The sequence below is a fragment of the Ambystoma mexicanum genome, chromosome 14 (assembly GCF_040938575.1).
Source record: "Ambystoma mexicanum isolate Mex_15411 chromosome 14, UKY_AmexF1_1, whole genome shotgun sequence".
Taxonomy (NCBI): domain Eukaryota; kingdom Metazoa; phylum Chordata; class Amphibia; order Caudata; family Ambystomatidae; genus Ambystoma; species Ambystoma mexicanum.
In genome coordinates, this window is record NC_090940.1 from 558346090 (window position 1) to 558372460 (window position 26371).

At 49.9% G+C, this 26371-nt stretch overlaps 1 protein-coding gene across 1 annotated transcript in view; it reads right to left on the reverse strand.

Moving 5' to 3' along the window:
• ADCK1 (aarF domain containing kinase 1) overlaps nt 1–26371 on the reverse strand; it is a 1181187-nt gene that overhangs the window by 210058 nt on the left and 944758 nt on the right. Inside the window, exon 8 of the mRNA XM_069637911.1 lies at nt 21152–21301. Coding sequence (XP_069494012.1) covers nt 21152–21301 — 150 coding nt within the window. The remainder of the gene's footprint in view (nt 1–21151; nt 21302–26371) is intronic.

A 26371-nucleotide genomic window follows, 5' to 3' on the forward strand; every position in this document is an offset into this window, starting at 1 on the left:
CCACTTTTTGATCTTCTCATTTGGCTATCCTCTTGATTCCATGTCGTTCAGCCCAATGGGTATCCATGAAGTTCCCTGCTGCTCCACAGTCGAGTAGGGCTAAAGTGGTTACTTCCTTGGGGCCTACTCGGAGAGAAACAGTGAGCACAATCAACCGGGAGTCCTCAGTTGTTTCTGTAGAGGATACAGAAAGAGGCGCGTAGGGACTAAGAGCAGCCCCTCGGTAATGCGTCCCAATGTTTACCGAGGGCGAGCGTTTCCCGACCTTCTGGGTGGTACTTCCGGACAATCTCTTAATAAATGTAATGAAGATCCGAAGTACATACACAAGGAACCATCCCTGCGCCGTTTCCTTTCTTCTGGTGTGAGCGGGGCTCTGGTGGTTCCAATGTGCATGGGTTCTTCTTTAGTTGTCCGTTGGAAGGGTACAGATGCAGGTGAGTGAGTCTCCACGAGAGGGGGTACGCTTAGCCTGGTCTTCTTCCTTTCTTGACGTCTTTCCGTCATTCTGAAGTCAATTCGGAGGGTAGCTGTCAGGAGTTCGGCGAAAGACACCGGTCTGTCTATTCGGGCTAATTCGTCCTTCAATTCCTCCCTTAAACCTCGCCGGAATATGGCATACTGAGCCTGTTCCTGCCAACCTGCCTCAGCTGCCACCTGTTTGAAAGTGGTGATGTATGTCAGTAGATCAGAATTCCCCTGACGGATGTCAAGGAGGTCCTCCGAGGCCAAGTATGTACTCTCTGTTCGCAAAAAGGTTTGTTGAATCAGGGCCTTAAAGGCATTGTAGTCCTGTAAAACCGGGTCTGGCTGGTTTACTAGAGGGGTAGCCCAAGCCAGGGCATTCCCGGTCATGTGGGTGATCATAAACCCCACCTTGGCGTGGTCTGAGGCAAAGGTCTGAGGGCGAAAGGAAAAATGAAGATTGCAAGCGTCCAGAAACTCCTTAACCTTCTTTGGGGATCCATCGAACTTCCCCGATACTAGGGAAAGTGGAGGTAAATCAGTTAAAGGTCTTTCTCTGTCTGTAAGACGCTGTTGAAGGGTGGCGTTAGCTGTCTTAAGGTTCTGCATCTCCAGACTTAGACTTTGTACAGCGGCTACGAGTTCTTGTACCTGCTGTGGGGTGTCCATCTCTTTTGGGTGTTGCAAACTGTCACCGGGTTCGGTGATATCTTCGTCCGAAAGTGTAGTTTCTGAAATCTCCCCCTCCCCCGACTCCTCACCTTCTTCTTCCTTCCAAGAACCCTTCTTTTCTTTTCTTCGGGCTGACACCTTTTTTTTTATGAAGATAGGGACGACCCCGGAAGGAAGCCACTGTGCCCCCCCCCAAGAGGGGAGACCAGGGGGCCCCACCCCCGGGATCGACCAAGAGGGGAAAAAGCCCTTAGGCACAAAAAACCCCTGTATTATAGTTGGGTGTCTTGTAGGTGTGGAACCAGGAATACTTGAAAGGTAAGAGCTGGTGAAAAGTGTCTGGAGGCAACACGAGAAGTGAATACACCAGAACTCAGGCAGTCCAGTAAGCAGTCCGAGGATCTGGTACACAGGCTAGGAGTGGAAGTGACTAATACAGCAAGCAAAGGCAGTCCAGGGGAACAGGCCGGAGTCTGGTACACAGGAGGTCACAGCAAGCAATACTGAAGGTAGGCGAGGAAGAGCAGAAGGAGCTGAACAGACAAGAGGAGAAAAAGACGGTAAGTGAAGATGGGAAGGAGGGAGGGTAAGCAAGTTGGAAGGAGGGCAAGGGAGACGGGTGAAAGAAAGTAAAACCAAGGGAGAGAGAGAAAGGAAGATAGGACTAGCGGAAGGAGGAACGAAGAACAGAAGGGACCGGACAGGGTACGAGGACCCGACCAGCAGACAAGCGAGAGACTCGGAAGAAAGTCACAGGCAGCAAGCAACTCAGCCAACGGACGAAACCGGAAGCGTTGCGACGCATCCGTGAACCGGAAGTGGCCGGTTAAAACACCGGGCCGCGGAGCGCCCAACCAATAAGAATCAGGGGAAGGGAAACCAGGAAACAGGGGGCGTGGCCGAAGCGAACAGAGCTAAGTTCCGTGTCGCCAGCGGCTCCATAGACGCCAGGAGCTCGACGGTATGACAGCAGCTTCATGAACACAGGCACAACATGTGTGCATTAAGGTAAAGTGGTAAAAAGCCCGAGGAGTACTCGCTGGGCGATTTTCTTTTTTCTTTTCAGTTTTTGGATCAGCCTTAAACAGCCCAACGGGGCTTACCTTCAATCATGGCAGTGGACTATGGCCTTTCTGCTCCTGCAGCGTCTGACGATGGTAATGGAGTTGTTGCTTTGCACAAGGCTCCTGCCCTGCATTCAGGAGATGAAATGACTGCATACAAGATAGGGCATTTTGCCATTATAAGGTCCCTGACCCACATATAAAACCTATAACCCGGGGTCCAAACTCTGTTAAGTCTGAGCAAGTCTTGTCAATAGGAAGATCTTTTAAGAATAAATACCTTCCTTACTACCTAAGGTAACATGGAAAATTATCTAGAGAAAATGCCTAACAGCCAATGTCTTCCTCTGTAACAACTAATTCGAACAGTCCATCTTTCAATGGGTCTAAGGGAATTAAAGCTGCCCTTAAAAATTACTTAATTGTTGAAAGAGCTATCTTTACTGAAAGGGACTACAGGTCCCATCATCCCAGAAGTACTGGGATGAGGAAGAGAGCCGAAGAGGCATGCTGTGGCAGTAGTCAGGCAATTAAGCTTAACAGCCCACACCTGAAGGAACCTGGGAGGCATAAAAGACCCCCTCAGGTGCAGGCAATTAGAGGAAGTTGGAACTGTGACTGGAATGTGAGCTGTAGCAGTAGTAGAAGAAGAAGTAAGCAAGCACAGGGCTGGCAAAGCAAGCAGAAGTGAGAGAACAAGAGGGACGCCGGAATATGGAGACAGCAGATTTCACCTGCTTGTTCTGAGGGTCCTATTCCCCCAAACTCAGAAGTGTAGAGGTTGCGCATATGAAGACGTGCAGGAGAGCTGTATTTCCCCATGTGACCCTGATTGCCATGGTTGCCAAGCAGCAGGCTTGCAGGAGACCGAGGCAAGAAGCAGTTGCTAAGCCGTGGGTCTCCAGAGCGAGAGGGGCTCCCTATGTGGCCGGATAGGAGACACCTTTACAGAAGAAGGGGGTGGGTCCCTAGGAACCCAGCAGCGGTAGAGGTTGTTGCAGAAGGTGTGGAAGCAGTGTAATTCGCAAAGCAAAAATAACACAGGTACGATCTCCGGGTCCGCGCTTAGAAACATCTGGGTATTAAACGCGTTATAAATAACCTATCATATCACTGCCCCTTGGACCAGCCATTGCCCTCTTCCAACTGAGGAGTAGTAGCAACAAGATCTACCCCTCCAAGGCTATCCACTAGGGTGAAAAGGCTGAGGCTGCCTAATAGCGGCACCTAAAGATTTGGCTGCCGCAGTTGATGTCTGTAACTTCTCAAGGCTCTCAACAGCCTTGTTGCCAGAAAGGTGAGACCCGTCAAGGGGCTTGTTGAGTAGTCTGATTGCACATCCGGTGCAAAGCCCGCCCTTCTCGACCACACAAATTTGCGTATAACGGTGCTAGTAGCCATGAGTCTGCTGATGCTGTCAGCAGAATCCAGACCTGACTGAAGAGACTCACACATGGCTTCTTTGCTGTCTCTATTTATGGCTAAGAACCCGTCTCTTTCATCCCCCTCGGGAATGTGCTCTTTTGCCATGGAAATGCAGTCCCATAGAGTGAATGTAAATTTCGCAAGGGCACATGTGGAGTTGGCTGATTTAAGCACCATCCTCCCTGCAGAAAATACCTTCCTTGCCCATCCATCTACTCTTTTGGCGTGACTATCTGGAGGGATGGTAGGGTAAACTGCTTGCTTAGAAGTTGCTGTAGCTGCTTGTACCAACAGACTCTCTGGAGTGGGGTGTTTTGACAGGTAGTCTGGGTCACTACTGGAAGGGCGGTAGGTCTTGATCAAGTTTTTATTTACAGCCGGATTGGTTTCTGGTGTTTCCCAATTCCCTGCCACCCTTTTTTGCAGAACAATATGAAAAGGTAATATAGGATCTGACTGAGGACCCTTATCTAGGATGTCTGTCAGATCATCCTGTTCGAATGGTAACGGAGACCTACTCAACCCCATGTAGTCCACTACCTTGGACATGAGCTGTCTATATGACGCATCAGCATGCTCCCCTGCCTCTGGTCTTACAAATTCTAGCTCAGGTGAGGTGTCCACCCCACTGGCCATCTGCAGGTTGTCACACAGGTCTCTCAACCTTGATTCCTCAGAGATAGAACTTTCTGTTACATTTGGCACACCAAACTGGAGGCCAAATGGTGCCTCACTATCTGAGCGTTCATTCTCCTCGTACATTGAGGTATGTGACTTAAAATAGTCCTTCTTTGGTAAAGGCACATAAGTCTTTTCAGTCATCAAGAGTTTAATGAACTCTTGTTCAACGTCTGGTTAGACGCTGGAAGAGCCGTCAACTTTTTTCACTGGCACCAAACGTTTTGATGGGGCGCTCTGTGTCGATGGCACAGCTGGCAATGATGGCGCAGCTGGCGTTGATGCCTTTGGTGTCTATGTCGAGGGCTTGGTTGGTGTTGAAGGTGCAGCCGGTGTTGATGGTGTCGATGACCTCAACCTCGATTTATGCTCCCGATGAGGAGCAGGCCTTTGTCCGGGGCTCCAAGGCGTGCATGATTTAGGTTGTACCCTTTCCTTCCAGGATTTTTTGGAAGGCGCGGTAGAAGCATGGCTTGGAGGCTTTTGTTTTTCAAATTTCTTTAGCATCTCTGCTCTGAAAGCCTCCTACCCGGCTGGAGTGGATTTCTTTGTGGGGCAAGATAACCTCTCAGGGTAAGCGTCCGACGATGTAGTTGAAGAAGGAGACCTATGGTGCCTCTTCTTGGACTTCTTTGATGACGATGAGGAGTGGTTGGAGACACTCCTCGATCTCGTCCTCATAACTTTCTTTCCCCGAGGAGAGTCACCTCTCGACTCGTTGGTGGAAGGTTTTTTGGTTGGGGTAGATGATTTGGTGTTTCGACCTACTGTCAACTTCCCTTTTCATTCCTTCAAGGCCTTTCCTGTCATCGACTGGCACTTGGAGCAGTCTGAGGTGTTAAGCTCCACCCCGAGGCACCATAAACGTATGCGGTGTAGATCGATCAATGAAATTTCGACCCACAGTCTCAGCACTTCTTGAACCCGGTCTTCGGGGTTGTCGATGTCGACAAAGAAGACATACTCGATTTCTCGAAGTAATTAAATCATTATGAAGTAAAGAAGCATGCCGTATTTCTCAAAGCGATAGCATTCGTGGAAAAACTGAACTGAAGCCAACGGGCACTGCACGTGCCATATATGAATTCTATGATATCATCCTCGAGACGGAGGCCCTCAAGGGACAATGAGTTGACGCCGTCGACACACAGCGCCCTCTGCCGGCAAAAAATTCTGAAGCAGCTAAAGCTGGATATCGTATATCAAAGATGAGGAATACATGAGAGGACACAATCCATTCGAATTAGACTATTGCCGTAAGAGACACTTTCAATTATTTGGATGGATTGTTGTGTTAAAGCAGAGTTGCTGAGAAAATAATCTATCTCTCATAATACAAGCATTACTCCGAATAGGATTAAGATAGAATTTACAGACACACTCTCACCTTGCAGGATAAATTCCAGAGGTTTCTTCAAAGACAGACATAGGAATATATCTTGGGCATATAGGAGCCCTAGCGACTTGAATCTCTTCATTGCACTACTTGCAGATAGATAAATACCAGGTACTATGGTGTATTTTGTGTTGATTATTTTGTTGTTTTGATAAATGGTAATGTTTAATTGATATTTTCTGCAATCTAATATATAAGACTAAGTTCTAAATGAATGTAATATATTGTATTTATAGAGTTCACCCTGAAAAAGGACTTTAGTCCAATAATGCAACAGCGACATTGGCCTCTGAACTTCCAAATATGAAAATGAAGAATAAATAAGACGTTTTTTACTCACAAAACCATTTTCAAATGTTTATTTTTTGAATTATGAATAGATTGAACTGGTTATTGTTTCAATAAATTACAGTAGTATTTACTACAACCCTTGGCGTCATCAGCTCTGGTGATAGTTTCACCACTTTTTTTGACACAGGAAATGTTGTCAGGTATGGGAAACCCACGTGTGTTGGCATGCAAGGCTCAATTTCTATGGTACAGAGTGTGAATGGGCAGATGGGCATGGTTGGTCATGGTAGGATGCTTGTGGGCCCAGCATCATGGTTTGCTTAAATCGATGGGAGTATGACCCATACCTGTTGATCTTTGGCCTGTGTGTGGGTAGGGCAGGTAGTCCATGCTGGGGCAGGTTACGTCTGCAAAGCGTACTTGGGTTCCTTCATGGCCCTGCATCCCCTCCCCTGCTATCCCCTTCCCTCCCAGGGTGGCACTAACAGGGGGGGGACTTAGTCCATGGCACTGTCATGGCTCTATGAGGCACTGCTGTGCAGCCAGTAGGGCTGCACTGTGGTGCACAGAGATTGGCAGGCTGGGTACATGTCGGTGTGTGGGACGTGTACTTCCCTGTGTCTTGTCTGCTATGCTGACATAGGGCAGGCCTACTGGGGTCACAACATGCTAGCGTGACTGCTGTACGGTGTTCTGGTCGCTCACACAACTCAATCCCGCTGGCACAGGGTGCACCAGTAGGGGTGTGGTGCCCATGGTGTTAGTTTGGTTCACTTGTCTGACCTTCCCGCTGCTGTGTGGCTCAGTGGTGCCCTTGGTGACCTGCCCCATGGCTGCTGTAGAGGGTGGCTGATGTGCCACCCTGTCACTCTGCCCTGCTGGCTTGCCCAGCTTCTGTATCTGCCTACCTGTGCCCCTGTCCACTTGGGCATCTTATGCTGGGATGCCATTTGTGCATGCATTTGGGGTGGGGTTGACCCACCTACTCCCTCCTAGCTCTGGCACCCGCCTCCGCACTGCTGACTCACTCTATCCCTTCAAGGTCCAGTACTGTGCTACATTTCTCCTCGCAGGCAGAGAGGACCAGTGGCTCTACAGTGTCTCCTACAGTAGCCAGGGACTCCTGCCAGTGTTGGGACAGCAGTCCCTGCACCCTGACCCTCAGGTCATTTCACCGCTTGCGGCAGTCCTCTCTGTCATGCGGCGCACTGGATACTGCTTGTCCCCTTCTGGGAGATGGAAGTCCATATGGCTGTCCTGGGCTGCCCAGTGGTCTTGCTTTTGGCGACTGCCATAGAGTTCATCACAGTGTGAGGTTATCTCATCTGTGAGTACAACAAGCTCACCCTTGCTGAATTTTGGTTTACGAAGGAGATTTCCAGCCGCTTTGCCTCTTATCCTCTCCCGAGACATTTTTGCCACTTGCCAGGATCGCATGGCTGCAAGAAGTGGAGATATTTTATGGGTTGTTGTTTTCAAAATGACCACTGAACTGTAAACCTTATTCAGCCATAAAACCATCAAAGCACAACCTAGGAAAACATTTCTAAAATTACTGTTACTTCATTACAAATAAATACACTGGTGCCACATTCATTCCCAAATCGCAGAGGGCCTAATAAAGTGAGATTTGGGCCAGATAGAACTTTGTTGGTGGGTATATTATCCGCGATGCCCACAGTTCCTGGTTCAGGGGACGAGCTGACTCCAATCCTGCTTTTGGGGGATCAACCATGATACCCGAATCTTCCAAGCACATCCCTGGCCATTCGATCATCAATGAAAGTCAATGTAAAAGAATCAGCACAATTGTCACTGGTCAGTCTAGAACATCCCACCATGGCTTTCCTAGACACAAAGGCACAGTCACCAACAGAATGGAGCCAATGAAGGCATTTATTCGAGAGGACGTCCCTCGGTTCTCGCCTATCGGGGGGCCGTTTAGGTATCCTATGGAGAAATACTGTAGACCTTCCAGGCCCCATGTGAACAAAGCACTTCAGCAAATGCTCCCCAAGGTGCTGATTCAGTACATTAAATACCCTCTCACTAGGGTGCTTGATACTCCAAGTGCTGGGGACAGGGTTCACCACAGTGGGGACTTAATACACAGGGTTGATGGAACAGGGGGCTCTCTGTGTATGGTGGGTTTTGATGGCTGCTCCACCTGGGGCTGCCTCATAGGTGTGGGAGCAATGGTGGCTTCAGAAGCAATACTCAAATTGGGGCGCAAGGGCTCTGGGACCATGACAACATTGGGAGTACCTGGGGACTCCCCCAGGAGATCCTCTCCTACCCTTCCACCCCCCTCCCCTCCCTTGGGCCTCAATTAGGATCTTTAGCAATTTTTGTATGACTGCTAGTTCAAGAAGCACATGTTCACAAGGGCAATCCCGGGCAGTGTGGGCCTCCATATATGGTGGATCCAACGGGAGCAGGTTCCCCTGGCTGGGGGGCTTAGATCCCCAGAGAGGAGTTAGTCGCAGGAAGGAGCTAGCCCCTGAGTGCAAAGCTAGTATAGTCTCGCTCCAAGTGCTGCAGGTAGAACTAGGAGAGGGGTTATCCTCAGTGGTTCCTTCAATATTCATATCCATTAAGGCCAAGGCACAGGGTACGGAAGTAGGTAGGGAATGGGCTTCAATGGGCCGGTGATCGGGAACCAAGCAAACAGGCCCAGGAGAGGGCCAAGGTAACAATCCGATAGGTGCATTGGGAACCATGGGGCTGGGGGGGGGACTAATAGATCACAGGCCCTGGTGATTTCCGCTAAGCCCAGGGACAGCCTCTCAGTTCCGTTGCCCATCGTGTCAGAAGTGTCAGCAGCGGCCATACAGGCTGGCTTCCCTGCAGTAGTAGGCAAGCTTATATCCGGTGTAAGCTCTAGCAAAGTCGAACTAGGTGAACTTTCTCCGGGGCTCAGGTCGCCGCTCTTTGCCCTAACTTTCAGTGCTATGCGGATGATACCCAGCTCATTTTTAGGCTACCCTTGGCTGCCTCCTCTCCTTCCCTCATCTCCAACCGTCTATCTGCCATCCATGAGTGGTGTGCTGCCAATGACCTCTGCCTTAATGCCAGTTAGACTGAGATTCTACTCATCGGCACACCCGCCCCCTCCTTCCCTGCAGCTCTCTGGCCGGCCTCTCTTGACCCTCTTCCTGCTCCCACCTGCAAGGCAGAAAACCTCAGTCACCTTCGACTCCACACTCTCCTTCTCTCCTCACATCTCCAACGTCTCTAAGAAGTCTCACTACCAGCTGCACCTCTTCAGAGGTATCCTTCCTTTTCTCTCCTTCCCCCAGAAGCTCACTGTCTTCAGAGCCCTGGTTCTCTCTAGGCTGGACTATTGTAATAGCCTCTATCTAAAGCTGCCTGCCTCTACACTTCCGCCCTCTACAACTTATCCAGAACAGAACTGCAAGACTTGTCATTGGCCTCAAGCCCAGGGATCGCATCTCTCCAGGACTTAAATCTCTTGAATGGCTCCCAGTGGCTGCGAGGATAAAGTTCGAAACCCTCTGCATTGTCCACAAGTCCTTCTGGGGCGTGGGCCCAAAATACCTTCAACTATTTCTTCCTAAATATCTTCCTTCTCGTGCTCCTCGCTCATCCGCATCCAACTCCCTCAGGGTCAGTCGCTTCTCCAAGCAACGAGTTGGTGGCAGATCCCTCTCTTTGGCAGGGGCCTCCCTCTGGAACAGCCTTCCTGTCTCCTTGAAACTTGAGAGAACCATCTCCGGTTCCGGAAGCATCTCAAAACCTTCCTCTTTACTTTTGCTCTCTCTCACCCTCTCCCCTGCTAAATTCTTGGCAGAAACGGGACCTGTTACCTGGCCACCCTTTCTGAATCATGGGGCCCAGGCCCTGCCAGTTGCCCACCTGCACTGCCTCCCTTGCGACCCCGGCACCTGGGGACTGTTTTCTGTATTCCTACAGGCCCCTACCAGCACTTATATCTGCACTTACCTTGCACTTGCCACCAGTGGGCGTTTTTCTTTTTTTTTTTTTTAATCTTATTTATTCTACTATCCCTTGTACTGCACTTTTCCCCTCTCCCCTCCCCACGCACTTTTTCCCTCTCCCCCTCCCCATGCACTTGCACGATCTGAATGATACCTGGCCTAGTAGGATCGTCTCTGTTTCCCCTTGTTCCCCCCTCCCTTGCCTCGTCGCGCCTTAAAACACCTGTGTATAAGCGCGTTATAAATGCCATATCATATCAGAGTGGGGCCATAAGCATGATATTAAATAGTTCCTCGTGATGATCAAATGGGACAGTTGCCCCACCCCCCTAAGCGATGAAGTTGCGACCCGGGCACTAGATGATCTCATTTGTTCGACAATAAGCCTGCCCTATGAAGTTAAGTGTAGCCCTCAGTTTCTCACAGGTTGTCTCCTTGGTTGCTCCCCCCAAAGCAGAGGTAGTGTCAACCACACCTAGGACAGCTGGGGAAGGGTCCCTGCCAGAATCGATGTCAGCAAAAGGACCTCCGACTATGGGTCACTCGCCCGCCTCCCCCTTTTCTTCACACCCCCTTCACCTTGCATTTTGATTTGGGCTCTGGGAGGGCTTGCAATTTGGAGAGGAGTACCGACTTGCAGAGGAAAAGGGGGGAGGGAGAAACAGGTAAGAGCTCCATCGGCCCCATTGACTCCAGTGCAAATCTTCCCCAGCAAACCACCTCTGGCTCCCCAATCCAGGGGATACACAGTTACTACTCTGTCTAACCTCGGCTCCATTTGAATGGGCAATCTTTCTGGTCCGTTCCTCTGTGAAGTGCTCCACTAACACCCCTCTGGGACGCCAACACCCTGCGCCCTTGACCTCCCATGCGCTTCACCCTCGCAGGAGGCTAGTGAGGCTTTAAAAGGAAGTGGAAGGGGCCAGCAGGGCCAGAGTCAGCATCAGTGAGAGGGACTCTGCAGGCGGGTGGGAGGGGCCAGCAGGGCCGACAGCGGCAATGAGAATAAGAAAAGAAAACGCGGAGACTCCAATGCTGCAGGTCAGCACCCAGACCCCCTGTGGGACGCCAACACCCATGCACCCTTGACCTCCACTCTGATGCTTCCCATTCCGACGGTGATGCAATTTCTGCGGGTACTATTAGCGCCGGGGCTTTTCGCTCCGAGATCGCCGGCGGTAGCCCTTATTTCAGCACTGTTACCGCTGGGCGCTAATACCGTTACTCCCGGGGTGGGGGCGCATTCACGCCAGGTTGTGATACGGTGCTAATTCAGCCACATGACCCAACGGTAACGCTATTACCGCCCAGCGGTAATTGCGCTGGACTATCACTGGACTTGCGATGAAGCCCCTTGTTTCATACCAACAATTTTAGAAGAGCATTTACCTCCTCACTGTACTGCTTCACGTCAGTGGTGGCAATCCCTGGCTCCAAGGATATTCCCAGTCCTATCCTTCAGCCTCAAGCATGGGACTTTGTGGCAGTCCCCAATGAGGGCTTCACTTGGAAAAATAGTTGGGCCTCTCCAAACTCCTTAATAAGATGCAGCTTAATATAATGAGATTTCAGATTCTCCAAATCACTTCTGTCTAAATGGAGATGGACCCAATAGGTGGCAATTGCCAATGGAATATGAGCGCAAGAAAGGATTTTCTTTCCTTAGCAGAAGGGGCCAGAGTCTGCCCACTATCAGACACTGGCACCATGAAGTTCATTTGAGCTCAATTTGGTAGCATATGGTGTTAAATGCGAAGATGAAAGTTTGAAAGAGTTAAGAATGAAACAAACCTTAAACACACAAAATATTGGAATCCAAAAACGTGAAGAAGTTTGGAAAAGTGAAGAGACGGGTACAAGTAATTAGGAGGATGAGGTAGGGGGCGCGTTCACGCCAGGTTGTGATGCGGCGCTAATTCAGCCTAATGACCCAGCGGCAACGCTATTACTGTCCAGTGGTAACTGCGCTGAATTATCGCCGGACTTGTGAGGAGGCCCCTTGTTTCTTACCAACAATGTTAGAGGGGCATTTACCCCCTCTCTGGATCACCCCAGTCACATCCTGCAGCCTCAAGCATGGGACTTTGTGGCAGTACCCAATGGGGGCTTTGCTTTGAAAAAAGAGTTGGGCCTCTCCAAACTCCTAAATAAGACAGGGCTTAATATTATAAGATTTCAGATTCTCCAAATCACTTCTGTCTAAAAGGAGATGGACCCAATAGGTGGCAATTGCCAGTGGGATATGAGCGCAAGAAAGGATTTTCTTTCCTTAGCAGAAGGGGCCAGAGTCTGCCCACTTCCAGACACTGGTACCATGAAGTTCAAATGAGCTCAATTTGGTAATAGATGGTGTTAAATGCAAAGATGAAAGTTTGAAAGAGTTAAGAATGCTTAAAAACACAGAATATTGGAAACCAAAAACGTGAAGATGTTTGGGAAAGTGAAGAGACGTTTACAAGTAATTAGGAGGATGAGAAAATGTGTTTCCGAGGAGGAAGGGGGGTAGTGGGTGGGGCTGAATGCAACAGAGGAGCAACAACTGTCAGGGACCCAAATCAGCGGCGCACGTGGCTTGTCTGCCACCTCTACTGGAAGCTCCTGTGGAAACTCAAGCAAGGGAGATAACGGCCAAAAACAGAAAGGACTACAGGTTCCATGAACGCCTTGCGTGCCAGACCACATCATGTGATGCCAGCACACTCCGTAGTTCCATCACCGGTGGGAAGCACTGCGTCTTGCCTGCAGCATTAAAACAACAGAACGCGACATTTCCGGTGCACCTAAACTGCACTCTGGTGAGTTGCCTTCTCTTGGGCCAGACATTATGTGGGTTGTCCATGCAATTGTATTAGAGCCACTTTTATATGGTTGGCAGGATCGATGTTTAAACATGGATTTGGTCAACAGCAAAAAAAGACAGATAATTAACTTAGACAAAATCCTCATAATATTTCCAGAAATGCACAGACTTTAAAAATGGATAACCTGCTTTTAAATATTGGGCTGTTTAATATTCAGACTCTACAATCCAACCTCCTCTGCGACGACAAAACCCATAAATCAGATTCTAGAAACCACAATGGCACACACAAATCAATTCAGGATTGTTCAACTAATTAGCATAATGATATATGATAAAAACAGTTTCAAACAATTGGAGTAAAGCACCCCATAGTTACCTGATAATGTCAAATGAACCAACACGAAAAAAGAATTAGCTCTTATCCTTAACACTGTCTTGGAACCTGATAAAGTACTGGTATCCATCAAGTTCCTAAACCATCTATAATAAGGAGTTGTTGATATTCTACATTAATCAAGTAATAATACCAAAGACGGAGACTCTCAATTGATAAAAGAATTGTATAGTGACCAAAGATACAAAACGTGTCATCTATCTTAAAATGGGGGAGTACCTCGGCAGCAAGTTTAAAGCCACATCAATGAATAGGGTTGCATCAACCTTCTAGTCTAATTTACCCTGTATAGCAACAAACAGCACAGGTTTACCAAAGCATTATTCCCTATCGTATATGTTTAGCCAAATTAAAATTGTGCTTACCAACCACCCTCCATAGTCGTTAGAGATCCAGTGTCTGGAATCTTACTGCCAAAACCCCTTCTAATAACGGTGTTTTTCTTATAAGGAAAACTGAGTCTTAAGCTAATACATACCTGACTTCCAATTTTCTGAAAAATTACTGGAATGTTAAATGCACATCTCTAAGGGATACTTCGGTCAACATTTAACAAAAACAAGGTATAGATAGGATAGTCTACAGCTTATCTAGCATAATTCTGTAGGAAATGGGCCAAATCGCTACACTTGGTACAATTGACATTAATCACCAAAAACAAACATTTAGATTGCAATTCAAAAAAAGAATGCAATGCCACTCTTCTAAGCGAGACAGTATAAAGCAAGTTCATTCACAAGTTTCTGTAACACACATTTCTATCCTAAATTCAGAGTGCAACGTGTACTTGAGGTGTAAAACAGTGTTTTCCAAAAATATCTAGATTGAAGAAAAATGCCCATTGATCATTTAAAGATCGTTGTACGTTACATATATATCATTTTGATCTGTACACTAATGATTACAACATTCTACATTTGGAAAATTAGAATTGGAAAGGAAGATCAAGATTAGAGGCTATGTTTTGCCCGTCTGGAAAATATTTAATATATTATCTGAATTCTCTCAAAATACCTACAATATTCCCCTTGGAAGTGTTGTTAGATTTTCATCCTATTTGCTAACTATTCTGATACGCGCGAGTTACTGGTTTTCTAGACAGGATAAGCTCACTTTTGACACTTCCAGGTTTTTAGACCATGCATAGGGCAGCAGTGCATGGCATAAGGAACAAGTTACTTACCTGTAACTGTTGTTCTCCAGCATGGGTCTGGCATGGATTCACATGCTCATGAATATTCCCCGTCGTCAGGCTGGGAATCCTCGGTAAAGAAAAAACCAGTATCAGTTTCGTTTCTGATCTGTCTTTCGTAGTAATAACCAATCACTGGTCTCTGCGTCATACTGACCACAGCCAATGACTGCCCTCTACCTAAGCACCGCCTCTGGCAGCCATCTTCAGATTTGGAAGCACGTGAAGTGGCAGTATGACCAAGTGAAGAGCCGCAGAGGGGTAGGCGGGAGGGTTCGCATGTGAATCCATGCCAGACCCATGCTGGAGAACAACAGTTACAGGTAAGTAACTTGTTCCTTCTCCAGCATGGGGTCTGGCATGGATTCACATGCTCATGAATAAAGAATACATAGCAGTACACACATGCACAACCACGGGAGGTGGCAAAGGCTCAACATTAAGCATCACATCAACTCAACATTAAGCATCTTACCTCCTCACCAGGCTCACCTCAGGCGAACAGGTTGCGCAGCACTGCTTGGCCGACCCTGGACTCCTCCCTGGAATCCCGGTCGACGCAGTAGAATTTCGTGAAGGTGTGCGTCGACCTCCACGTAGCAGCCCTGCATATGTCCAGCAGGGGCACACCAGATAGGAACGCCGTGGTAGCTGCGATCGCTCTGGTGGAATGGGCTCTCGGACGGCCAGGCAGCGGTCGGTTTGCCAACCGGTGACAGCACATGATACAGCCGGAGAGCCATCTGGAGATGGAAGCCTTCGAGAGAGCCTTCCCCTGATTGACAGGTCCAAAGTTCACAAAGAGTTGTGACGTCTTCCGAAAACCTTTCGTGCGGTCCACGTAGAACTTCAGCGCTCTAGCTACATCCAGCGAGTGCAAAGTCCTCTCAGCCGGCGACGAAGGCGACGGGAAGAACACAGGTAACACCAAGGGTTCGTTGAGATGAAAGTCCGACGGTACCTTGGGCATGAAGGAGGGGTGCGTCCTGAGCACTACCCTCGTGTCGTGGAAAGTCAAGTACGGGGCCTTGCAGGAAAGGGCCTGGATCTCTCCCACTCGTCGTGCGGAGGTGATGGCCACGAGAAAAGCTGTTTTCCACGATAGAAACTTCAACGGGGCCGAGTGCAGAGGCTCGAACGGAGGTCCCATGAGCTTGGTCAGCACCACGTTGAGCTCCCACGCCGGGGCCGGAGCCTTCACCGGCGGGAACGATCTGAACAGTCCCTTCATGAACTCTTTCACCAGACGATGAGACCACAAGGACGTCCGGCCCGTGGTTCTGGTGTATCGGGAGATCGCAGCAAGATGAATCTTGATGGACGCGTGTGCCAGACCAGCTTTGGCCAGCGTCAGCAGGTACGGCAGTACTTGGGGAGCCGTAATCCGTAGAGGGTTAATCTTCTGTGCGTGGCACCAGACAGAGAACCTCTTCCATTTGTGCCCGTAGCATTTAAGAGTCGAGGACGCCCTGGCCTTTGCAAGAACCTCTCTGCAATCGGCCGGTATGTCGTATCCTCCAAACTCTAGCGCTGCAGGAGCCAGGCCTGCAAGTTCAGCGACTTCGGGTCGTGGTGGAGGATGGCGCCTCCTTCCCTGGAGAGTAGATCCGCGTCCGCCGGCAGCTTGATTGGCGGGGACGCCGACAAGTCCAGAAGGTCCGGGAACCATATCTGCCTCGGCCACGCAGGTGCGACGAGGATCATCCTGCACCGTGACCTCTTGAGCTGGTTGACGAGCCGGATTAGCAGAGGCAAGGGAGGGAACGCGTAGAGGAACAGGCCCTCCCAGGGGAACGAGAAAGCATCGCCCATGCTCCTCGTCTGGGGAAACCTGCTGGCGAACCTCCGGCACTTGGTGTTCGTCGCCGTCGCGAACAGGTCGATCTGGGGTGTGCCCCACCGTCGGAAGAGGCGATCCACCAGATCCTGCCGTAGTTCCCACTCGTGGCACGAGCGCAGCTCCCTGCTGAGTGAGTCGGCGATGGTGTTTTTTATCCCTGCCAGATGAAACGGCACCAGAAGAATCCCTTGGGCGACGGCCCAATGCCACAGGTCCTGCGCCTCCTTGGACAGCGCTGGGGACCTGGTTCCGCCCTGTTTCCTGATGTAAAACATGGTGGTGGTGTTGTCGGTGAAGATCCTCACCACCTTGCCCTTGAGGGACGGAAGGAAGGACCTGAGGGCCCAAAACACTGCACGGAGCTCCAGGACGTTGATATGCAGGGACTTCTCCGTCGGGAGCCAGAGTCCCCTTGCGTGCAGATTTTCGGTGTGCGCTCCCCACCCTTCTAGGGAGGCATCCGTGGTCACAGTCACCTGGTGGGCTGGGGTCTGGAAGTCCATGCCCGCCGTCAGATGCGCGCGGGTGCCCCACCACCGTATCGCTCGTCGGAAACTCTCGTCGAGCTTGATCCTTTCCTCGAAGCTGCCCGTCGTCTGGATCCAGCGCGCATCCAGGAATTCTTGCAACGGGCGCATCCGGAGCCTGCACATGGGAATGAGGTAGATGCAGGAAGACATCATCCCGAGGAGGGACTTGATGGACCTCACCTTGGCCGCGTCGGCCACCAACATCCGTTGCACCTTGCCCAAGATGGTCCTGGTCCTCTCCTCCGACGGGGAGGCCAGAAGGGACACTGTGTCGAGCCTCGCTCCCAGAAACAGTGCGACTTGCGCGGGCACCAGGTGGGATTTGGCGTAGTTCACGGAGAATCCCAGGTCCGTGAGGAGTTGGACGGTCCTTGCCGTGTGGACCACGGCGAGCTCCCTCGTCTTGGCGCGGACGAGCCAGTCGTCCAGGTAGGGGTAGACGTGAATCCCCTCGCGGCGCAGCTGCGCCGCCACCGGTGCGAGGCACTTGGTGAAAACCCTGGTAGTAGGCATCCTCCAAGTCCAACGACGATAGGAAGTCTCCTTCCTCCAGCTGACCCAGGACGTGCTGGAGGGTGACCATCCGGAACTTCTGCGCCTTGATGAACTTGTTCAGGCGTCGCAGGTCCAGGATGGGGCGCCATCCTCCCTTCTTCTTCTTCACGAGGAAGTATCGCGAGTAGACTCCGGAGCCCCGAAGCCTCTTTGGGACGAGTTCGATGGCGCCCTTTCTGAGCATCGCCTTTACCTCCAGGAGAAGTTGAGGGACGTGAAGTTCTTTCCTGGCCACGGGGGGGACGCGCGGGCACCTTCTTTGAAACTCCAGCGCGTGGCCCCGGGCCAGGGCGTCCAGCACCCAACGGTCGGTGGAGATGGACTCCCACACGCTGACGAAGCCCGCCAGCCGGCCTCCCACCGGGGTGCTTCGGTGGGGGCCCGACCCCACGGCCGGTTCAATCCTGCTTGGACGCGGCCTTGCCGCCTTGGCCTCCTTGGCGACGACGGCGGGGTCCGCCAGACTTGCCTCGTCCTCTGTAGGCCTCTTGCGACGACGAGCGGGCCGCTTGACGGTAGGAAGCGAAACCGCCGCCGGAACCTTTGGAGGCGCCCTTGCCTCCGCCGCTCCGAAAGGGCGTCCGCCGTTGCTGCAGTACTCCAAGGGCCCGGGCCGTCTCCGTATCCGCCTTGATGGCCTGAAGGGAATCGTCCACTGTCTTCCCAAACAGGTTGTTCCCGTCGAAGGGCATGTCCAGGACCCTGGTCTGGACGTCCTGCCGAAAGTCCGTAGCCTTGAGCCATCCACGACGTCGAAGGCAAACGCCGTTGCCCAGCTGGCGGAACCCAGTGTCGGCGATGTCCGTCGCCACGGTGATGGCGTGGTCCGAGGCCACCTCACCTTCCTGCAGGATCTCAAGGGCCTCCGCCCTCTTGTCGTCCGGCAGAAAATCCAGCAGGGGAGCTATCTTGTACCAGAGTTCCCTGTCGTAGCGGGCCACGATCGCCAAGGCGTTGGCCGCTTTAATCGTCGTCGCCGCCGACGAGATGACTCTACGTCCCATGGCATCCAATTTCTTTCCCTCGCCGTCCGGCGGGGAAGTCGACGTGGAGGCCGCACCCCCCCCCGCTTTCTTCCTGGCTGCCGCGGAGACGACGGAGTCCGGGGTAGGCTGCGCCCGGAGGCATAGGGGGGCCGAGTCCGGGACCCGGTACTTTTTCTCGTACCGGTCTCGTTTCGCTGGCGTCGTGGAAGGGTTCTTGAGGAGGGAAAGGCCCTCATCCCAAATGTCGTCCAACAGAGGCACTGCGAGGACCGTCTTCCTCTTGGCCTCGCGCCGTTGGTAAAGGAAGCCTTCCTTTTTCTTCTCCTCAGGGCAGAGTTGGAAAAGCTCGGATGCCCTGGCGATCATTGAGTGGAACGATCCAATCTCGTCGGGAGGAGAAGCCCTGGTGGGAGGCGACGACGGAAAATCCTCGTCGTATGCCTCGTCGTCCGTACCCGTCGCTGCCGTGTCAGTCCCCGTATCATCCCCTCGGGTGGACGGGGAGGAGGGCTGGACGGGGCGCGACGGTTGAAAAGGAGGCGGTGGATGGATCCTTCTTTTCTTGGTAGGGGGAACACCAGAAGGTCCCGGTTCTGGATCCCCCGACGGGAGAGGTTCCTCCGTCGGTAACGGTAGTCTCGTCCTTATCTCGGAGCATAAGGACTGTATAGCCAACAAAATGGCCGCTGAGTTGTCTTGCGGCGCTGGCAGAGGGGAATCCGACGGGCGAGCAGGGGCCCCGTCGGTATCCTCGACGATGTCGTCGTCGTCACCTGCGTCGGGGCCCATTCCGACGGGCTGGTCTTGTTCCACGCCTAGGCCGTGGCTTAAGACCTCGATCAGCTCCTCTTCTGAGGTTGAGGCCGAATCTACGACGACGCCCTGCCCCCCCTTCTTCTTGCCCACGGAGGGTTTCACGGGGGTCCTATCGATGGGCACAAAAGAAGACTCCCTCCGAGGAGGCAGGGAGATTCTAGGCCCCGAGGCCGCCACCACTGGTGCAGCCTCCACAGGCTGGGCCAGGGCCGCCGCGACCGTTTCGATAGAGGGCTTGGTCGAATGGATCAAGGCCTTCACCACCTTAGGTGCGCTCACCGCCTTATCCTTGAGGGAGGGGGCACTGCCACGCTCCTCCTCTGCCTTAGAGCTCGACCGGGGCCTCTCCAGGAGCTTCGCCGGGTGCTCGGCCTTCCTCTTACCCGACCCAGAGCGTTGGCTCGTGGTTGATGGTGCCGGGGAGGGTGCGCCCTGCCTGGCGCCCGTAGAGCCCGACCGTTCGGCGCTCCCGGTGCCAGCGGACTCGCGGTGCTTGGCCTTATGTTGGGCCCCCGTCGCCGGGGCGCCCTCAAAGGTCTTAGAAGACCGCTCAGATTTCTTCTTCTTCTCGCCAGACGGGCTCTTACCCTCCAGCCAGCTAGCGAGACGTTGATGGCGGTCCTTCATGGTCCGTTCCGACATGTTGCCGCAAAACGCACAGTCCTTCTCCACGTGCGTCTTGTCCCCATGAAGGCAGTAAAGGCAGAAAGAGTGTTCGTCCTCCTTGAAGACGTTCTGCAGCTGGCATCCAGGGCAGGCCCTGAACAGCTTTCCGGGCGTCGAGCTTCCCTTCTCCTGGGCCATCTCCGAGACCGGGCCTGAGAAGCTTCTGGAGTGTAGCTCGACGAATCTTCACCCTTGAGGGGCACAGATGAATCCGACACGGGTCCCCGTTGATCGGATGTAGGATCGGTGGAGCTTGAGGCTCTTTTGACCGAAAGAATCGAAGTTTTTGTGAAAAAAGCGCGAAAAAATAGCACTAACGCTCGAGAGCAATAGCACGAGGATCCCAACACATGAACGTGCGGTAAAAATCTGAAGATGGCTGCCAGAGGCGGTGCTTAGGTAGAGGGCAGTCATTGGCTGTGGTCAGTATGACGCAGAGACCAGTGATTGGTTATTACTACGAAAGACAGATCAGAAACGAAACTGATACTGGTTTTTTCTTTACCGAGGATTCCCAGCCTGACGACGGGGAATATTCATGAGCATGTGAATCCATGCCAGACCCCATGCTGGAGAAATCCCAATAACATTACATAACTATAAAACATGCTATTCACAGGCATTATGTAAAAATGGTCCAATCTGAAATAATAAGAAAAAGGGAAAGAATAGAAAAGACAAAACATTAAAAGCATTCAAATAAGATGGCATTGCTCCAATTATTACCATGAATTGAGTAAGTTCAATTATAGTTTCCAAGATTCCTTAAATCGAAGTATGGATATAATCATGGAGTTATTAAGGAAAATCATTAACATATTTCAGAACTCATCTGTCTTGAAATCGTACAAATTATCCACTTGCCACATGGCCATTGCAATCCATAAATAAGAGTTGTAGAATCACATTTTGGATAATCACATAACAAAATTAGTGTTTCAGTGTTGGGATGATGTAGAACGTCTCTTACCAAGATCATACATGCATGCCAGTCTTTTTAGTTGATGTCTTGGACAATGTCTCAGATAATAATTTGTGGATAGTTTTTTTTTTCTTTAACCAAGATGTTATGATTTATTCAGGTTTTCTAGGAATATTTTGGAGGATCAGAAAACAACCATTGATCAATATAATCAAATTGACAAGTTCTCTAATATTTGGGAATAATATTCTTCATTTGTTTTAACTCTGTTGTGAATAGGCAGTTACATAACCAAATGAGGCAGTGTTTTAGCAGTTTTAGGTTTCAACCAACTAATTATCAATCAAGTTTATTTGGTTCATTGCAAGTTATAATGTGTCATTTTCTTCTTCCCCAATACATACACTTTCGCTGCATTTCTCACTTGCCGGTCTCTTCATTTAACCATTCACTCATCCACCATGTGTACCTCTGAAGTTCCTCTGTTTGAACATTACCTGGTAGAGACCATGATCCAGAAGCACAATCTCGGTTCTCTTGGTGTCTGGGCATCGCCTGACCAGGACGTTCCCCGGATGTGGATCACAGTGCACAAACCCATTGACAAAAATCATCTCACTGTACATCTGGCCCAAGCCACGGGATACCTGATAGAGCAATAACGGAAGGAGATGTCAATGTTGATGTCAGGGATTGCTGAGTTTTTTTTAATTTAATTTAATTTTAAAGTGCATTCTATAGTTTCAAAGAAAGTTAAGTGTAAAAATGTAAATAAAAAAACAAATTGAAATGTTAAAATCACAATGAATTTCAACAAGAATAATGCATTATAAAAATGCATACAAACACATCAAATAAAAAATCACAAGTATGATCACGTTGACACTAAATCTTAACAAATAATAGGCATAAAAACCAACAGCTGGGGACTTTTGGTTTACAATTCGTAAGCATACAAGTTTGACAGAGCCACATCAATCTATCGTTTTAGTTTCTTGAAGTATTCACAATCTCCAGCCACAACAATGTTATAGTGATATTTAGGTTCATTTCTCTTCCTTTAATCATGCACAATATTTTTCAAAAGTCAACAATTTTTATGCATAAACATAGTTTCTAAAAAATGCATTCTTTTAGCCTCCAGTACAGGGCATTTAATAAACACATGTTTTAAACTTTGAATTTCTGAAGCATTCCTACCAAATCAGCAAAAGCGTGGCACGTTAGTAATTTTAAATCTTACACCAATCGCTTCTAGAATCTCAAATATATTAAATAGGTATGTATTTATTTATTTGCATTTGTAAAGCGCCCAAGCCCAAGGGCATCAAGGCGCTGTTTACAACCGGTTACATTCATTTTGACAATAACAGAACATACACAACAGGAGCATTGGGGCCCGGGAGCCCTTCTGAGGTAGCTAGCATGAGAGAGTCGGAAGGAGGCGTCGAGTCAGAGCAAGTCAATTACTATTCCGCAATAGTGTGGGTACCCGGCTACCCCCTACACAAACAGCCAAGTTTTTAAGGCCTTACAAAAGGGCCAGTAGGAGATTTCTGCTCTTAAGTAATGAGGGTGCGCGTTCCAATGGGTGTTAGCTACAGTAGGGAAGCTGACCCCCTCCTACTCTAACTCTTGTCACCTTTGGTAGGGCTAGCCGGTGTGCCTGGGCGGCTCTTACTGGTCTGGTGGATTTGGATCATTCAATTTTCCCAGTATATGTAGGTATTGAGGGGCTGTGTTTGAGAGACACGTGTGCGTGATGGGAAGAGTTTTGAAGAGGACTCTTTCTCGGACGGGGAGCCAATGGGTCTTTCTTCTGGCGGTGGAGATGAGGTCTCTTTTGGAGATGTTCAGGGCTGCTCGTAGGGCATTGTTTTGAATAACCTGTAGTTTGGACAGGTACCTGCAAATAGGGCATTGCAATAGTCCAGTCTTGCTCCTATGATAGCTCTGGCTAGGCAGTTGGCCTGAGAGAGGAAGTGCCTAGCTGCATTTATCAGCTTTGTTGTATAGGCGGGTGAGGATGTAATTGCTTTCACTTGTTCAGTAAGGAAGTGAGTGGCATCCAGGTGGACACATAGCGTTTTGCCAGAAGAGGAGACTGGGATCTGGATTTAATCTATGAAATGAAGTGCTGAGCTTCTAAAGCATGGTCTGTGAACCAACTAGAAGGATCTCTGTTTTTTCGTGATTCAAGCATATGTGACTTGAAGCCATCCATGTCTGAATTATGTTGATGGTGATAGAGTCTTCTTGGGAGCCTCCTGTCAGTGGGAGGAGGATTTGGGTGTCATCGGCGTAGTTGGTGTAGGAAAGGCCGAGGGAGTCCAGGGGGTCAAAAAGGGATTTGGTGAGTATATTGTAGAGTGAGGCAGAGACATAGGAGCCTTGGGGTACGCCGCATGGAATAGGGATAGGCGGGGCATTGGCAGTGTCAGAAAAGACTCTCATGGTCCTATTTTCTAGGAAGGAAGCATCCATGCGGTTGCTTTAAGGCAGAAGTTGGCTAAGCCTGTGAGCTGATGGCCTGGTGTGGTGTGGTCAACAGATCAAAGGTGGCAGATTAGTCAAGGAGGAGCAGAAGGGGAGGTTTGCCTTCGTCTTTGAATGAGTAGAGTTGGTTTTTGAGGTCAAAGAGAGCTGATTCTGTGGTTCCATGTGATAATATCCCTGCAAAAATGTCAGCATACAAAAAAGGCGCAGTTTTTCTGTGTCAATATTACCCCATGGAACCTGTGGGGGACACCCCCTCAGCCCCCATATTTTCCAGATATTTTTAAAGGGAGCGGGGGACACCCCCGCAACCCCAGCTCCCACTTAGCCCATAAATGATCCCCATAAATAATGTCACCTATGCCGTTTCACGGCGCCCATATATATGGCAACATTATTTATGGGGATAATATTACCTGATACCTATTCTGTGCCGTGACCCGGGTGAAAGCCAGATTTGTGCATGCCTAGAATATGGTAGGTTTCTAGATAGGCTTGGATTTGTAAGTATGAAGCCCTGTACTGAACCTTTATTAGGTATGGGGCTGTTAGATGGGTCTGTAGTTGTTGGGTGCCCTGGGGTCTAAGGATGTTTTTTTAGCAATGGGAGACCCATGATTCTTTTAGAGTGGTGGGGACCTAGCTGGATGAGAAGGATGTGTTAATAAATCTTGTTATGAATTGAGTAACTGTTTCAGCACACTCTTTGATTATTGATGCTGGGCAAACGCCACCTTTGCACTTGGATGGTTTTAGGTTTTTGAGGATGTTGGATACTTCTCCTTCAGAGAAGTCTTTGAAGTTAAAAGTTGTCATCGAGTGGTTTGTTAATGAGTTGACTGGGAGGTTGGTGGAGTTGCTATTCTCTTTTCTTTTCAATTTTGTGCTGCAGGGAGATGATATTCTCTCGCATGGCATTTTGAATGCTGATACACAAGGCCTCATCCTTGGTGATGGTATTTGGTGGCTGGGAAGGAGTCTCCAGTTCTCTGAGGATTTTGAAGAGCTCATCCGAGTTGGAGTTGGCTATCCTAGCATTATAGACTGCAGCTTTAGCACTGATGATTGCCTCTTTGTATTCCTTGGCTAGAGCTATCAATGTAGTTTTGGTAAGGTGGTGGGGTCTTTCTTCCACACATTTTCTGCCTGTCTTTTTTGGGAGCGCAGGGCCGATAGGTCAGGGGAGAACCATGAGTTAACGTGAGCCATAAGTTATGTTTGGCCTTTCTAAGGTGGAGTGGAGCTACCAGGGTCACAGCTTTGAGTAAAGTACTGGAGTAAAGGTCTGCAAGGATTGTTGGGCCCACTAAACTGGGGTGTTCAAGATACAGGGGCAGAGCAGTGGGGAGATATAGTCTTCAGTGATGTTTCTGGAACCACAGGCGAGCGCTGGTGGTAGACTCATGCTGACGGGCAGGTATGAGTTAAGTGAAGGGAATGTGAAGGCAATGATGTGATGGTCTGACCAAGGGCAAGGAGTATTCTAGATGATTGTTATTTGACCGTTCAGGTCAGCAACCCAATTCAAGGATCTTCCTTTGATGTGTGTTGGATCCGTAACTCTGTGCGTGAAGCCAAGATCTGTGAATGCATTTGCTATTGCCGCTGCGGTTGTGTCCAGCAGGTCTCCTAGGAGTATAACTCCGGAGGGTGGTTTGATGTTGTCTGTGATTAAGTGTGTGATTTCTTCCTCAAAGGTTGTAGAGGGGCCTGGATACCTGTACACTATGGAACAAGTTACTTACCTGTAACTATTGGTCTCCAGCATGGTTCTGGCATGGATTCACATGCTCATGAATATTCCCAGTCGTTCAGCTGGGAATCTTCGGTAAAATAAAAACATTTTCACTTTCACTTGCAAAACCGTATTTGTCCCATAAACAAATCACTGCCCTCTGGGTCATACTGCCCCAGCCAATGACAGTTCTCTCCCTAAGCCCCTCCTCTGGCAGCCTTGTTCAAATTTCATAAGCACGTAAAGGGGCAAGAAGACCAAGAAGAGGCGCAGAGGGGAAGGAGGAAGGGTTTGCATGTGAATCCATGCCAGACCCATGCTGGAAAACAATAATTACAGGTAAGTAACTTGTTCTTTCTCTAGCATGGTGTTTGGCATTCGATTTACATGCTCATGAGTAACGAATACACAGTAGTACAACATTACACAACCACAGGAGGTGGCAAGGCTCAACAGAATCAATTCATTCTTACCTCTGGAACAGACTCACCTCAAGCAAACAGGTTGCGTAGCACTACTTGGCCGAGTCTGGACTCCTCCCTGGAATACCTGTCGATGCAGTAGAAATTCATTAAGGTGTGCGTGGACCTCCACGTAGCAGCCCTGCAGATGGCCAGCAGGGGCACACCAGCCAGGAACGCGGTCGTTGAAGCAATCGCTCAGGTGGAGTGGACTCTCGGACGGCAGAGCAAAGGTGCATGATGCAGAGGGAGAGCCACCTTGAGGTGGAAGTCTGGACAAGGCCTTCCCATGGTTCACAGGACCAAAGTTCACGAACAGCTGTGAAGTCTTTCGAAAACTCTGTGTGTGCTCCACATAGAACTTCAGGGCACGAGCAACATTCAGCGACTGCAAGGCCCTCTCAGCTGGAGATGAAGGTTTTGTAAAAAAAAATGGTAACATCAAAGGTTTGTTTAGGTGGAATTCCGACTGAACTTTCGGCATGAAAGAGGGGTGTGTCCACAGCACCACCCTCAATTCGTGGAAAGTCAGGTATGGCTGTTTGCAGGACATGGCCTGTATCTCGCCCACCCTCCTGGAGGAGGTGATGGGTACAAGGAATGCCATTTTCCACAAGAGGAACTTGAGAGGGGCCTGATGCATAGGCTCAAAGGGGGCCCCCATGAGCCTCGTCAACACCACGTTGAGTTCCCACATCGGGGCAGGAGCCTCCACCAGTGAGCAGGCCCGGATGAGCCAGGCACTTTGTGAACACTCTGGGGGCCGACTTCAATCCGAAAGGTAGGGCCTTGAACTGGTAGTGCTGACCCTGCACTACAAAACACAGAAACAATAGATGTTTCTTGTGAATGGGGACATGGAAATAGGGCTCTTCAGAATAACATTGAATTCCCACGCCGGGACTGGCACCTTCACCGGCGGGAAAGATCGAAAAAAAAAGTCCTTTGATGAACTCCTTGACGAGTCGATGAGACCAAAGTGAAGACCTTCCTAGAGACCTGGCTTATCCGTCAGATGTACTTTG